The sequence below is a fragment of the Rhinolophus ferrumequinum genome, chromosome 25 (assembly GCF_004115265.2).
Source record: "Rhinolophus ferrumequinum isolate MPI-CBG mRhiFer1 chromosome 25, mRhiFer1_v1.p, whole genome shotgun sequence".
Lineage (NCBI taxonomy): Eukaryota > Metazoa > Chordata > Mammalia > Chiroptera > Rhinolophidae > Rhinolophus > Rhinolophus ferrumequinum.
This window is the reverse complement of record NC_046308.1, coordinates 3,330,730-3,343,735: the sequence shown is the minus strand read 5'-3', so window position 1 is coordinate 3,343,735 and position 13,006 is coordinate 3,330,730. Positions and strand designations below refer to the sequence as shown.

The window sequence follows — 13,006 nt, the reverse complement described above, 5'->3', positions numbered from 1 at the left end:
TCAAGTCAGGGCTGTGTGCGGTCTGCGATGTCATTCACTGTGGTTGCTGGAGTCACGTTTTCCCCGGGGAAGGGAGCCGGGGTCCGCCTGGTTAGAGGCCTATTAACGAGCCATGGAGGTGACCATTTTTAGAAACCTTGCAGATGAGGGAGGGCGTGTGTGGCAAAACAACAGACATTTTAGGAGAAACTGAAATGTCTAACTGTACTTTTATTTTTAGTGCTTTTTGCACAGTGAATGTCACTTTTTTAGGAGAGGAACATAAAAATGTATTAGATATAATGTAGTTTGCTCATAAAATCATCGTGCCTGGTATATTTAAAGTATGGAAAAAAATCATACTTATTTTATCTTCACTGGGCTCTTGCATCTCCAGGGAAGTGACTAAGCAGCTTGCCTGTTTTAAAGAGTCATCTTGACAAGCACCTTGATAACAGCAAGGTGAGAGGCCACCGTGACAGGGCACCTGGCAGGTCCCCTGGCTTCTTGGGGGAGGGGCTTATTCCTGGATTGCTGGTTTGTTTTCTAAGTCCAGTAAAGAGCTCAGAAGGCAGTGTCTCTCTTCCTTCTTTGAAATTAAATTACTCTTCTTGCCTGAGGCCCACAAAACCATGCTGCTCATACTTCCTTTCGCTCAGACTCGGCCATGACTCTAGAAATTACGGGGAAAACTCCTGATGTGAATTAAGGTGCATACAGAGAGATTCTTGAGACAGAAGCAAAGCCTGGCTTGTTTGTGCCCCCTGAGAGGGTGAGGACAGTGAACAGTGTGGGTTATAAATAGGCCATGCTAGGCGCAGATCCAGATTTAAATTAAGTGCCGATATTAAGTAAGAAAATGGGAAAGGGATTTGCCGCAGGTTCATGCAGTCGGGGAGCCCTGGTCCTCACAGCGGATTCAGTGTGTCAATAGTGAGCGTTCATCCAAGTTCCTGAAAGCTGCTTGTCCCCGGTGATTGCCCAGCCCTCCGAATCAGCAGTGTGCGTCAGGGAACTTTCCTCGGAGCCCGTGCCTGCCCGGTGGGGGAAGCTGTCCCTGACCCACCCTGCACTCACTGGAGGCTCGGCTTGGAGGGACAGCAGGTGGCCTTGGGGAGGCCTCGGGAGGAGCCTTCCCTGCCTGCAGTCTTCCTGCTGCCTTCTGCAGGGACCCCATGTGGCCCGTCACAGGGGCAGCTATTCAGAACAGACTCTAGAATAGTTCTGGCTCTAGAATTAGAGAATTTATTGGGCAGGATTGTTTCTGTTGAGCTTTTAAAGGGATTGTCTCTTCTTGTTGGCTTATTTTTCATTTCTTTTGGGTACGAAGGGGGTTATAAAGGCCGGATTTTAATCCGTAGTTTCTTGCTTCAGCCCCCATAGTTCCTAAACAACCAGGGTCTGCATTGCCAGCAGCTAGGTGCTTCTCTGGGGCCTCAGAAGGGCATCCCCAGTGTAGCCTCAGGATCATGTATGAGACCCATTGTAAAGATGGGAAAACTGAGACGAGGGTAGTTTAGCGGCTGGTACAGGGCCACTTGCTCTGCTGTCTGGATTGTGCTCGGTGATGGGATGCTTCTGGTCCTCCCTGTCAGCTGCAGACAGACACTGAGTTTGGAGCAAGTCGGGCCTGGGCAGTGGAATACTATACAGCTGTGAAAAATCATGAGGAAGCTCTCTGTGTCCTGATAAAGAGCTCCAAGTTGTGTTAAGGGGGAAAAGCAAAGTGCAGGACAATGAGTGTAAGTAAAAAAGCAGCATAAATCAATATATGCAGGTAGGCGAGGAGGACCGGTATGCTGGAAATACTCCCAGGAAATGGATTCAGCGGCTGCCTCGGGAGGACTGCGTGTGGGGTTGGGGTGAGGGAGGCTTCTCATGGTATATGCTTTAGAGTTCTGGACCGTGCGAATATACTGCTTATTAAACATGAAAATAAAGACTAATTGGCTGTGTGTAGGGGTGGGAGGCAGGGGTCCGCTGGGCGTTGGTTTGAGCTGAAAGCAGCATCTCGTGCTGGGCCCTGGCCAGGGTGTCCCTGAGCTCGGAGCCGAGGCCTGCAGAGAGCTGCAGGCACTGCTGTGCGTCCCGGCCACAGCCTTGTCCTACCGCCTGCCTGTCCCTTGCCTGTCCTCCGCAAGGGGACAAGGCTGCCAGGGGAGAGGTGCACGGAGCCCGTCTTTTGACCTTATCCTGTGCCCCTCCACTCGGTAATCTTCACTCCCGTCTGCCTGAGGCTGGTGGGTCCCGTGGTGATGCTGACACCCTGGTACCCAGAGCTTGCAGGCCGGCAGCAGCCCATCAGAGGCTCCTGCCCAGCTCAGTGGCTCTCAGGGGTCAGGTGGCAGGGTGACACGGGAGCATCGCTCATCAGGCAGGGTGCGCAACGTCGGCTTCCTGGGGAAGGAAAACGGAGGTTTACTGCTGCGACGCGTGGGCAGCGAGTCTGCGGGCGGCTCCGTGCAGGGCGCCTCCCCGCCGGCAGCGCCGCTCACGCCGCGTCGCGTCTCTCCTCTCCTCTCCCCAGGGCACCCTCATCCAGCACCTGAAGGAGCACATTCTTCACGGCAACATGAGCAGCAGCGACGTCGTCTTCTGTTACACCACGGTGAGCCGGCCCGGAAGACGCCGGGAGGGCCGCTGCGCCCAGAGGGCTGCCCTCCCCCTGCTTCCCTCCTCAGCCGCCTTCGGGTCCTTCGGGGCAGCCGGCTTTGGGCTTTCCTTACCTTTTGGCCTCTCCCATCTCACGTGTTAATGGCAAGAAGCACACGAGACCCCAGGCTGCTTGTGGAGCAGCTTGTGATGGGCGGTCTTTCTCTCTCATCCCCACAGCCCTGCCTCCCTCTCTGGCTCCGCCCTCCCTTTCCGGTCCCGCCTCCCCCTGGCCCCGCCTCCCTCTGGAATCGGGGCGCTCGGTACTTTGGCCTGTCCTCTCTGGAGTGCCGAGTGCATTGGAAATTCTCGAGAAACCGAGGACACTGACTACCAGTTCAGTCCCTTGAGCCTCTAGAGGTGAGGGGTGAGAGTCACATGACTGAAATCTGCAGTCACCTAGCTCTTGCCCCAGTGTGTGGACGTGAGGTTTGCGCTGCCACCACGCCAAGCCTCTGCCCTGACGAGACAGCTCTGTTCTGGCCCTGCGTCCTTACTGGTGCATCTGCTGGCTGAGCCCGGGTCACGTCCCAGCTGCCCGAGAAGCCGGCCAAGTCAATGTCTGACCTTGGTGCTTCTCGCTGAGGAATCTGCACTGGAATCCTGCAAAGGCTGCAGCATTCCCCAAATAAGGCAATGGGTTTAGGTGGCCAAGGAAAAGCAAACAGAACACAGCAGAAACCGACGTCCTTAGAGTCCCTTCTCTGTGCCAGACGTTGCTGGGACTGTGGTGGCAAACAGGATGGTGCCTGCCTCCTGCAAGTTCCGTCGCTCAGTGTGAAATATGCATCAGACCAAAGCTTGAGTTCAAGGGATTGGAGATATTCCTGTCCTCCCTGAACGCTGAAAGATGAAAGCTTAGGTCAAGTTAAAGGAAGCTGTGTTTTATCACAAGGCAGGAAAACTCAGAATCGGCTTTTTCCAAGACTGCAAATATCAAGAGGTTCCAGGATGATTTAGCTCTGTTTCCTGGATGTTGACTTGGTGCTGAGTGTCTCAGGACATGGAACGCTGGAGGTGCGTCCCTAACCTGCGAGGTGGATGCCCAGGACCCCGGCTGTGCCCCTGGGGACAGACCCAGGACCCAGGCAGATGTAGGAGGGGGAGCCTGTAGTGCTCCCGACGTGTGCCCAGATGTAAGTCAGGGGGCTTGGGCCAAGGGATTCCGGTGTGTTTCAGCTTCAGGCTTTAGTCCAGATCTCTGCTCTCCCCCTCCCCACATGTGGGACAGTGGAAGGCCTCAAAAATCTGGAGCATTTTTCTCTTTTCACTTTCCTGGAAGCATCCTGTGTGTGAAGGCTCGGACAGTTGAATTTTCCCGTGGAGCAGGCCGGTGCCAACCGCAGCCTGGGGGTGGTTTCTGCTGGCCCCACCCGGTCAGGCCAACCTGTGCTGGGTCCCTGACTAACCAGCTTTAACAGCTGGATGGTAAACTCCTGATGTGGAATTGCTGGGGCAAAGCCTCATGCATCTGAAACGGGCACTTCTTGCTGACGTTTGGCTCCGTTTTAGGCGCATGTGAGAGGCTGAGTGATGGAGGCGAGTGGAGCTGGCCAGCGCGTGGTTGACACTGCTCCTCTGTCTGTTCCAGGTCGGCTGGATGATGTGGAACTGGCTGGTGTCTGCTCTGGCCACAGGCGCGGCCGTGGTCTTGTACGACGGCTCCCCCCTGGTGCCCACGCCCAACGTGCTGTGGGACCTGGTCGACAGGATAGGGTAGGTATCAGTGTTTGGACTTGCCACCCACCTTTCTCCTGAGCCCAGAGGCGAGGAGGAGAGCCCTGCTGTCGTCAGCTGCCCCTCAGTGCCAGCCAGCCGTTTCCTGGAGTGTTCTGTAACCCTTACTGGTATGATCCTAGATGCTTTCTTCTGTTCTTCCAGTGCTGCGAAGCGCAGGTCCGCCTCTCCTTTGCTTGGGTGACAGGTGGCAATGGTCACAGCAGGGGCAGGGGCCAGTCACAAGGCAGTGCCAGTGCCTCTCCCGGGGACCCAAGAACGGGGAAGCAGGAAGTGGCCCCTTCTGCTCCCCCATTCCCTTCCTCATCGTCACTCAGACACTGGCAGAGGACCCTGTTTCTTCACTGCTTTCTCTGCTGACCAGTTAGTCGTGATGGGTGGACACAGTCTCAGCACTGCGCTTCAGGCCACTGCTGACCCACTGGTTGCGTTTTCAGGAATGGGGACTCGGAGAGCTCCAGGGGCCTGGAGTCAGCCCGCTCTGAACCGGCCTAATTGCTTTAAGTGTGCGCCTGCGCACAGTGGGGAAGCAAGGAGCCGCTAACGTTTTAAAATCCTTGGCCATTAATATTTTAAATACAAGTTTGCCCAGCCTGGGAAATATTTAAATCCTGACATTTGGCTCATACTATTAGCCAGGAAGGTTCTCCCTAATGAGCTTGTTTCCGAGGGCACGTTAATCACATCCCTGGGGATTTGGATGGCGCTAAGCTCTTTCCCCTCCATACCTGTAAGCCTGGCTCTAGTGTGTGTGTGCGTGCACGTGGGTGTGCAGGAGAGTACATGTGGCCAGGGGGATTTTGTGGTCAGGGTTAGGGTTGGAACTCGGGGGTATTCTGTCCAGGTTTGGTAGTCACTGGGCAAGCCTCCCGGGCACACTGGGGAGGCAGTCCCAGGTGGAGCGCCGGGACGCGTGAGCAAGCTCGTTTTTCAGTGAACTCGTTAGGCAGTTTGCCATGTTCTTTCCACACCCTCCACATGTTTGGGTGTCTGCTCTGCTCTGTGCCAGACAACGGCCCCGGCGAGCAGGTCCCTGTCCTCATGGGCTGGCACTGGGATGGGGGAAGGTAAGGAGAGGAGAAAGAAGTGCCCTTGTCAGTCCAGGATCAGGGAGGCCCCTCGGGACAACACTGGGGCTGGCGCCTGAGTGTTAGCACTGGGGGGCAGTCCTTGCCGAGGCCCTGGTGGGACCGAGACAGGCGTGTGGGGGGAGCTGGAAGGAGCCCCTTATGGCCCGAATGTGAAGAGTGGCCGTGGCGGTTGGGGGAGACCTCCAGGTTGTGCTTGCAGGGGGCGTTTCCCTGTGTGAAACAGGACACTGTTGGAACGTTTGAGCGACAAGGTCTGGTTCATATTTTTAAAGCTCAGTATCCGGTGTGGAGAATGAAGTGGGGGAGGGCAGACGCGGGGAGCCTAGGTCGTAGGCTGGTGGGGCGCCCCAGGTGAGGGAGGGTGGCCTGGGAGGAGCTGTCTGTGACTTGTCTGCACATGGTCCTTGAAGGACTCTGGTGGGGCTGGAGGGGCTGGGGGGTCCCAGTGCTTTTGGAGCTGAGACGTTGCCTCATTCCTTGTGGGGTGATTCCCAGTGTACTCCCTAAAAATACTCAGCGCTGAGCGCCCACACAAGGGTTCCGCATTTCGTGAACTAAATGTGTTTTTAAACCATCTTATGTAAGCCCTGAAGATAGATGGGGAGACCTTGCCAGCTCTGCAGACAGGCAGGTCTGTGACTCAGGCCGCGGGTACTGTCTCACTCAGGGTCCTTCCCACTGCAAGGCCAGGCTCGTGGATACACACCTGGGACTGAAACCCTCTTTAGAAGCACGAGAGCCATCAGTGTGGGCGGGTGTGGAGGACAAGAGAATAAAGTATATGTGTTGTTTGGGGGTGGGGGTGGGGGGTGAGAGAATAAATTCCGCGTGTTGTTTTGGGGTGCTTGGTGACTGGAGATCTCTGTACCTGTGGCCGGGGGCAGTCACTGCTGTCCAGGGCCAGTGTACCCGTCAGAGGGCGATGGGGGTCCCTGGTCTGTTAAAATATAGATATTCCCAAAGGGGTGACAGCTTAATCCTTGGAGGTGGTCGGAAGTTAGTTCATCAGATTATTTGAGTTGAAGAAATAAACACGGGGGGACGGTGGGAGAAGTATGTCTGCTTCCTGCTCCCCACAATACCCCTACCCAAAACAGGCATCTCTAAGGAACAGGTGCCTGAGGCTTTAGTGGAGGGCTTATAGGTGGGAAGGGGGTCCTGGTGAAGAGAGTAAGAGAAGAGCAGTTGTGAGGGGGCCCCACCCTGCTGTGGATTCAGCCACTTCCCACCCCGCCAGCCCTGAGTCACCCAGTGTCCTGTGTTCCGTTGTCTCTTAGCATCAGATCTCGTGACCCAGGTGTGAGGGCTGAGGTTTTACTGCCTCTCTGAACCCCCAAGAGAAAATTCTCCCAGGAAGACGGTTTACATGTCAAGGCTGCCTCAGCCAAGGAAGGAAATAGAATACTAAGTAGCGCTCTCCCCTTGAAAACATAGTGATTTATACTCTACATACTGTGTCATTTTCTGAGCGTGAACGTGGGGCTGGAGGACTGGAGTAGATTCTAAATGTTCGAAAAGAGAAGAGCTGCCATTTTTCTAAGTTCTGTAAAAATCTGAGCTTACTTGAGACAGGGAGTGGGTCAAGAATTCCAAGTGTGGTCCCTGTTCTCCCAGAGACCCTTTGTCCCGTCAATGCCATTGGACAGTGAGCGGGTGAGGTTAGAATCTGAGGGTTCTTAATTTTGATTTTGTAGCCTCCTTTGGTCCCCCAAGAGACAGTAGTCTGCTGTTGGGTGGATTGTGGGTCTATGTGGAAAGGATAGTTTGAAATAGAGCCCAGGCTTCAAGGGAGTGCACTGCCCTACACGCTGGAATCGTGTGAGGACCTGTCACTGCTGTACCCAAGGAAACACAGGTGTTGTGATTGTTCCAACTAAATATAAAGTATTAACCCAGAAAAATGATGTGTCTTGGATTTTGCATACTTGTCAGAAACGAGCCACTCATTTTAGATAGAACCTTGCAGAGTTTCTGGTGTTTTCTTTCCCTCCTGCGTCCTCAGCATCACCATCCTTGGGACAGGTGCCAAGTGGCTGTCTGTGCTCGAAGAGAAAAACATGAAGCCAGGTGAGTGTGCCCGTCAGTGTCTGGTCCCTGATTGGCCGCCGAGTCACCCGTGTCCTGCACGCAGGCCAGGTTGAAGGAGTTAGTCTTACTCTTGCTGATTCTTTGCCGTAGTGGAATCCCACAATCTCCAGACGCTTCACACGATCCTGTCCACCGGCTCCCCGCTGAAAGCCCAGAGCTATGAGTACGTGTACAGGTGTATCAAGAGCAGCGTCCTCCTGGGCTCCATCTCAGGTATGGCTCCTGTGTGCTGGTGCCAGGGAGGGGAGTCCTGCATGAGTCAGAGGAGGTGGGGACACGTCCAAGCTGGTCCCCCAACGCGTGCACACCCTCTGACCCAACACCTGTGGGTGGCTCTGAGGGGGCGAGGCACCCATTTCCCGGGAACCTGGGTCTGCCTTCCAGGGTGACCGCAAGAGGTCATTGTGTTAGGCTCTCCTCCAGCTGGGAGACTTGGGCAAAAGGAAACCACCCAGACCCGGGAGGTGCGCTCCAGTGTCTAAATCACCTCCTTCATTTCTTCCTGGAGAGCAGCTCCACCTGTTGGAGAATTTTTCAGTATTTATCTGGAGAAAAAGGGGTAGATAGTTGTCCTTTGGGGTCTTTCTCCCTTGCTGTTCACTAATGTAGAACGTAAGCAGTTCGTCTCAGTCTCCTGCTGTTTGAAGCTCCTCGTGTCTTTGTCACAGGTGGCACCGACATCGTCTCCTGCTTCATGGGCCAGAATCCTTCTCTGCCTGTGTACAAAGGGGAGATTCAGGCACGGAACCTGGGCATGGCCGTGGAAGCGTGGAACGAGGAAGGTACGGCTTCGCCAGCGTTTCTCTTCTGTGACCTGGTGTGAGTTGGACCTTGGAGGCACAGGGATGTGCGTTCTTCAGAACCACGCTGTCTGAGCGGGGCGGCCCCTCTCACTCGCAGACTGATGTCCTCTGAACCTGGTTTAACAGCCGCTGGGCTCTGGTCCCCAGCCCCCGTCAGCCTGCCCGCCTGAGAAGTAGGTGCTGGGCCGGAGCACGGACAGAGAGCCGGGCTCAGGCACGCAGGCGGGCCGTTTTCCTCCTGGCATCCAGGCCTTGGAGACGCTTTTGCTGCAGCCTTGCTGCCTGGCCAGCCTGACACCCTCTGGGGACTGGGCCCTCTGCTCGTTTCAGGACAGACTTTTGCTTTGTAGCTTGTAGTGGCCACTGGCTATAAATCAGCAAAGCCTGTTTGTGTCTCCAGCACCACAGCAGGCCTGGGGTGTGGTGTGTGCACTGCCCAAGTTCACAGACTTGCCCTGCAGTTCGTGTCTGCGCTGCAGCTGCTGTTCCTTTAACCTGACGGAGTGAATGGGAGGTGATGCCAAACCCCGTTTGTGTGTGGGGGGTCATGCTGGCCAGGGGCCGGAAGCCCGGCGGGTGCAGAAAGTGCTTTGTCTCTCCTCCTCCAGAGACCTTTCTGAATGTCAGTTGTCATTTTCACAAGGGCTTTTCCCTGTGCTGCCCAGACTGACTTGCTCTGCTCCTTACGTCTGCCTTCTCCCCAACGGTCTGCTCTGTTTCTCCTGGGACTGGCCCGGACGGGGGTGCTCCTGTTTCAGATGCACGCTATCTGTCAGGGTTGTTGTGGGCTGGAGAGCTAGCCGAGGGGAGAGAAGTGTGAAAAATCAGAAGTCTCTGCACAGACACGGTGGAGGTGATGGTTCTCTGCTCCAGTCCTACTGTGTCTGGCCTGTGAAAGGTGCTGGATGAACAGGCACCGGCTGGCTCACTGCTTCCGAGGGCCGAGTCACTGGAAGGGACGATCTCCCACGCTCCCTGTTGGCCTCTGCGGCCTGCAGTTCATGGGGCTAGAAACTGTGACTCAGTATGACTTTTTTAGCAGGCAGTTTGGTGAAGATCTGCAGGTACCCAGTGATCTACTGTGGGGAGAAATACCCGCATATATGCATAGGGTGACACGTGCAAGAATGTTCATGGCAGCATGGCTTATAATGGGGAACAATGTACACACATCCTCAGGAGGAACGGACGGCGGTGCTCACACGGAGGGTTCCAATGGTGAAGACCCATGGACTGGAGTGTGTGGCACATGAACGAGTCACCCGGAGGTTTTGCTCAAAGAGCAAAGCATGATGATGGACATGCATAGTAGGGTGCCATTTATGCAAAGTTTAGAAACACGCAACGGGACAGGGCATGTCATTCAGGGACGCACGTCGATGTAGTGAAAGTGTTAACACACACGGGATTAATGGAACATTCGAGGAAGAGGTTTGGGGAGTGTGTTGGGAGGGAAAGGCACTGGGGAGGAGTAAGATGCTGTCAGTGACACGGGTGACGGCACGCGGGTGTGGATCAGCTCTGTCTGCAGATGTTGGAAATTCTGCAAAATAGGTAGTAGGTTAAGAAAGAGCGAGAGAGCGCAGGGGTGCTGGGGAGCGTGGCTGTGGCGTGTCTCAGGTTGTTCTTCCTTCCTTCCAAACCAGGAAAGGCAGTTTGGGGAGAGAGTGGAGAGCTGGTGTGCACCAAGCCGTTCCCCTGCCAGCCCACGCACTTCTGGAACGACGAGAATGGCAGCAAGTACAGGAAGGCATATTTCTCCAAATTCCCAGGTAGGCTGGGGTGCAGACAGAGCTGCCCTGGCTCCCACCTGGGCTGAGCCTTCTGGGTCTAATTCTGGATGTGCCGCCCCGCCCCGCCCCTCCCACCCGCCACCGAAGCCGGGGAAGCCGCTCACAGCTCACTCTGCCAGTGGGGTGACAGGAACTTTGAATCAGTATCTTGTCATCTTCAGATTGAAGCCATCACATGAAACCATCACCTGGGTTTAATTTACTCTTAACCACCTGGTGTGCCCGGGGCCCCTTGGCCCCACGGGAGCCGGCATGAGCCGCTGGTGGCACGCGTGAGGCTGGAGGGCCCCGCTCCCTTACTCAGGATCGTGTCCGCCTGTCGGAGGAAGATGGCGGGTGGCCTGGGACGCTGCCTCTCCGTCTCGCACACCGTCCTCCAGGCCCTGCGCAGATGGTGGAGTGAGAGTGCTTTGCACTGGCATGGTTGCCAGCCAGGCCCGTCACTCACGCAGGCGGCACCCCCTCGAGTGCTGCTTGCTGCAGGGCGCAGAAGGCTTTTATTGGAAGCTCCGATTCCTGTCTCCCTCTTATCTTATTTCATAAGCAAGCTCGAGTGATTGCTGCTCTGGAGTTCATAATTTAGCAAGCCTTCTGTCCCAGAGTTATTTATACTAAGTACTTGCTTTCTGCAGTCTCTCAGAAGGTAATCTGGTTCTGCATAAAACACATGTGGAGAATCAGAAAACGGCTGGTGACCGTCAGGGTAGAATGTGCCACGGATTCCGCGCATCTCTTTACTGGGCCTTGCGTGTTCGCACGTCCCATGTGAAAGCCATTGTACCCAGCGTCACACCCTCCACACGGGAGTCGCAGGAGCCCCCCCCTGGCCCCCATGTATAGCTTGGCTTCCACTGTGTAGCCCGCCGGTGCCTTTAAGCCCCACCTCGGATCCTGCCAGTGTGTAGCTGTCCAGACCGACGAGGGCAGAATAGAGATTATAGAGAGAAACGTTCCTCAAATGACCCTGAAGAGAAGGCAGAGAGGCCAAAAGGGTTAGAACCGCAGCGTGAGGGCCCATCTCTTCACCTGCAGCACAGCACGTTCTGTTATGTGTACAGGGACTCACGTGACCAATTCTCTTAGGGTTAATCTCAGAATAAATCTTTCTTTTCCTTTTTTTTTTTTTTTTTGGAGCTCTGATATTCCTTCCTGGGGAAATCAAATACCTTGTGACCTGTTACATTTCCATTTTCGCCTTGGCTGCCAGGAAACTCAGAGTTGAAATCATTGCTTTCTTATAGCATTCCTCTTTCCCCCAGTACAGGGTTTCTGATTCTCTTTAAATAGTCCCATTATGTGGTTGGTTCTATAGGTAATTTCCTTAAATGCTTTCTGAGAGCAGATGGCAGATACGAATAAATGTGTAGAGAAAGGCAGAGAAGGTAGTGGGGTCTGAAGTCCCTGGCTGTGGAGGGGTGAACACAGGTTGAACAGGCTGCTGCTGCGGCTGACGACTCCCGGGTCACTGCAGAGCCAGAGGACCCTTGCTCTTGCCGCCTCTTGCCGCCTCTCGCCCAGTGGCCCCGCGTGTGGCTGCCCCAGGGACACTGTGCAGCAGGAGGAGCCTCGGACTGGTTTAGTTGTTCCTGGTGATTCCTGTGACTTCCAAAGCCGGGGGTTGGTCCCTTGGGTATGTGAGCTATGTCGTGCCCACCGTGAGGGCCTCCCTCGGAGCAGCAGGGGCCCAGAGCCGCTGGGGCTGGCGCAGGGCAGCTCTGCAGTCAGTGTCGCCTTTGATTCTTTCCTCTTCCCCCGCCCTCCATGTCCCCCGGGTTTCACCTGCTCGTTCGCTCTCTGTCCATGCGGCTGGTGCCTTAGTTACTGGGACGCTTAGTGTGACTGGGACGCTGGCAGTAGCTTCCAGGCTGGTCGCGCTGCTTCTGTTTAGTCTGTTCCGAGAGTGGCCCCTGCCCTCCAGACCAGCTCCCTCAGCCGCCCCAGACCACCTTCTTTCTACGGCATGGTTTGCACTCTCCCCTCATAGGGCCCCCAGCCCCCACTGACCTCCCCTGGGCCCCCTCTTTATGTCCTCGTGGCTGGGGTTGGTCTTACCGTCTGAATTCCCGTGGCCCTTCGGTGCGTGCAGGAGTAGCATTTCTCGCATGCCGGCGCGCGTCGGCTGGGTGTACACTGGCCAGCACTAGACCTGTAGTCTTTGGCTTAGGGACCGTGCTTCATTCTGCCCCCAGCGCCTGGACTCTGCCCGTACCTTACCCATTTCGGCCTGACTGTATCTGGTGATGAGAGTTACGTTGCTGAATTGCCGAGTGTCCTGTTGCTGTCATGCCTGCCTCAGGCGTCCATCGGGGCAGCTGGTCAGCACCCCTTCTCCTCGGCGTGACCGAGCACCTCTGCCTCCCTGCAGGTGTGTGGGCACACGGTGACTACTGTAGGATCAACCCCAAGACCGGGGGCATCGTAATGCTGGGCCGGAGGTGAGGGGTCTGTGATCGGCTTCTCTTCCCTGGAGACATCGGGAAGGGGAGAGGGGCGCTTCCTGTGTCCTGAGCTCATTCTGTGGCTGGGCTGACGGTGCCCACCGCCCCCTGGCCCTTCCTGTGTCATTCCTGTGCCAGTTTCCTGAGGGCCTGGTCCGCATTCCCAAAGTGGTGGGTCGGGGGCATTGGGTGGGAGGCCCATAGCCAGTGACCGTTCACACTGGCAACAGCCCTTCCGGAATGGGGGCGGTGTGGGTCTTGGGTCCCATACGACACTTGGGAGGGAGGGACCCGTGTACAGGAGGAAGGGGCAGTGAGGTGACAGATGTTTCCACACGAAGGGGACTCCCTTGATGTCTAGCTTTGAGGCTAGAGAGAGTAAGAGAGGGGTGGCTGGTCGGGATTAGGAGCCTTGTGTCGCCATG

At 55.7% G+C, this 13,006-nt stretch overlaps 1 protein-coding gene across 1 annotated transcript in view; it reads left to right on the top strand.

Annotated features, from left to right (window-relative positions):
* Window positions 1-13,006, top strand: part of AACS (acetoacetyl-CoA synthetase) — a 50,055-nt gene that overhangs the window by 32,222 nt on the left and 4,827 nt on the right. Inside the window, exons 9-15 of the mRNA XM_033098067.1 lie at window positions 2,507-2,587; window positions 4,223-4,347; window positions 7,462-7,526; window positions 7,638-7,760; window positions 8,216-8,329; window positions 9,997-10,122; window positions 12,509-12,578. Coding sequence (XP_032953958.1) covers window positions 2,507-2,587; window positions 4,223-4,347; window positions 7,462-7,526; window positions 7,638-7,760; window positions 8,216-8,329; window positions 9,997-10,122; window positions 12,509-12,578 — 704 coding nt within the window. The remainder of the gene's footprint in view (window positions 1-2,506; window positions 2,588-4,222; window positions 4,348-7,461; window positions 7,527-7,637; window positions 7,761-8,215; window positions 8,330-9,996; window positions 10,123-12,508; window positions 12,579-13,006) is intronic.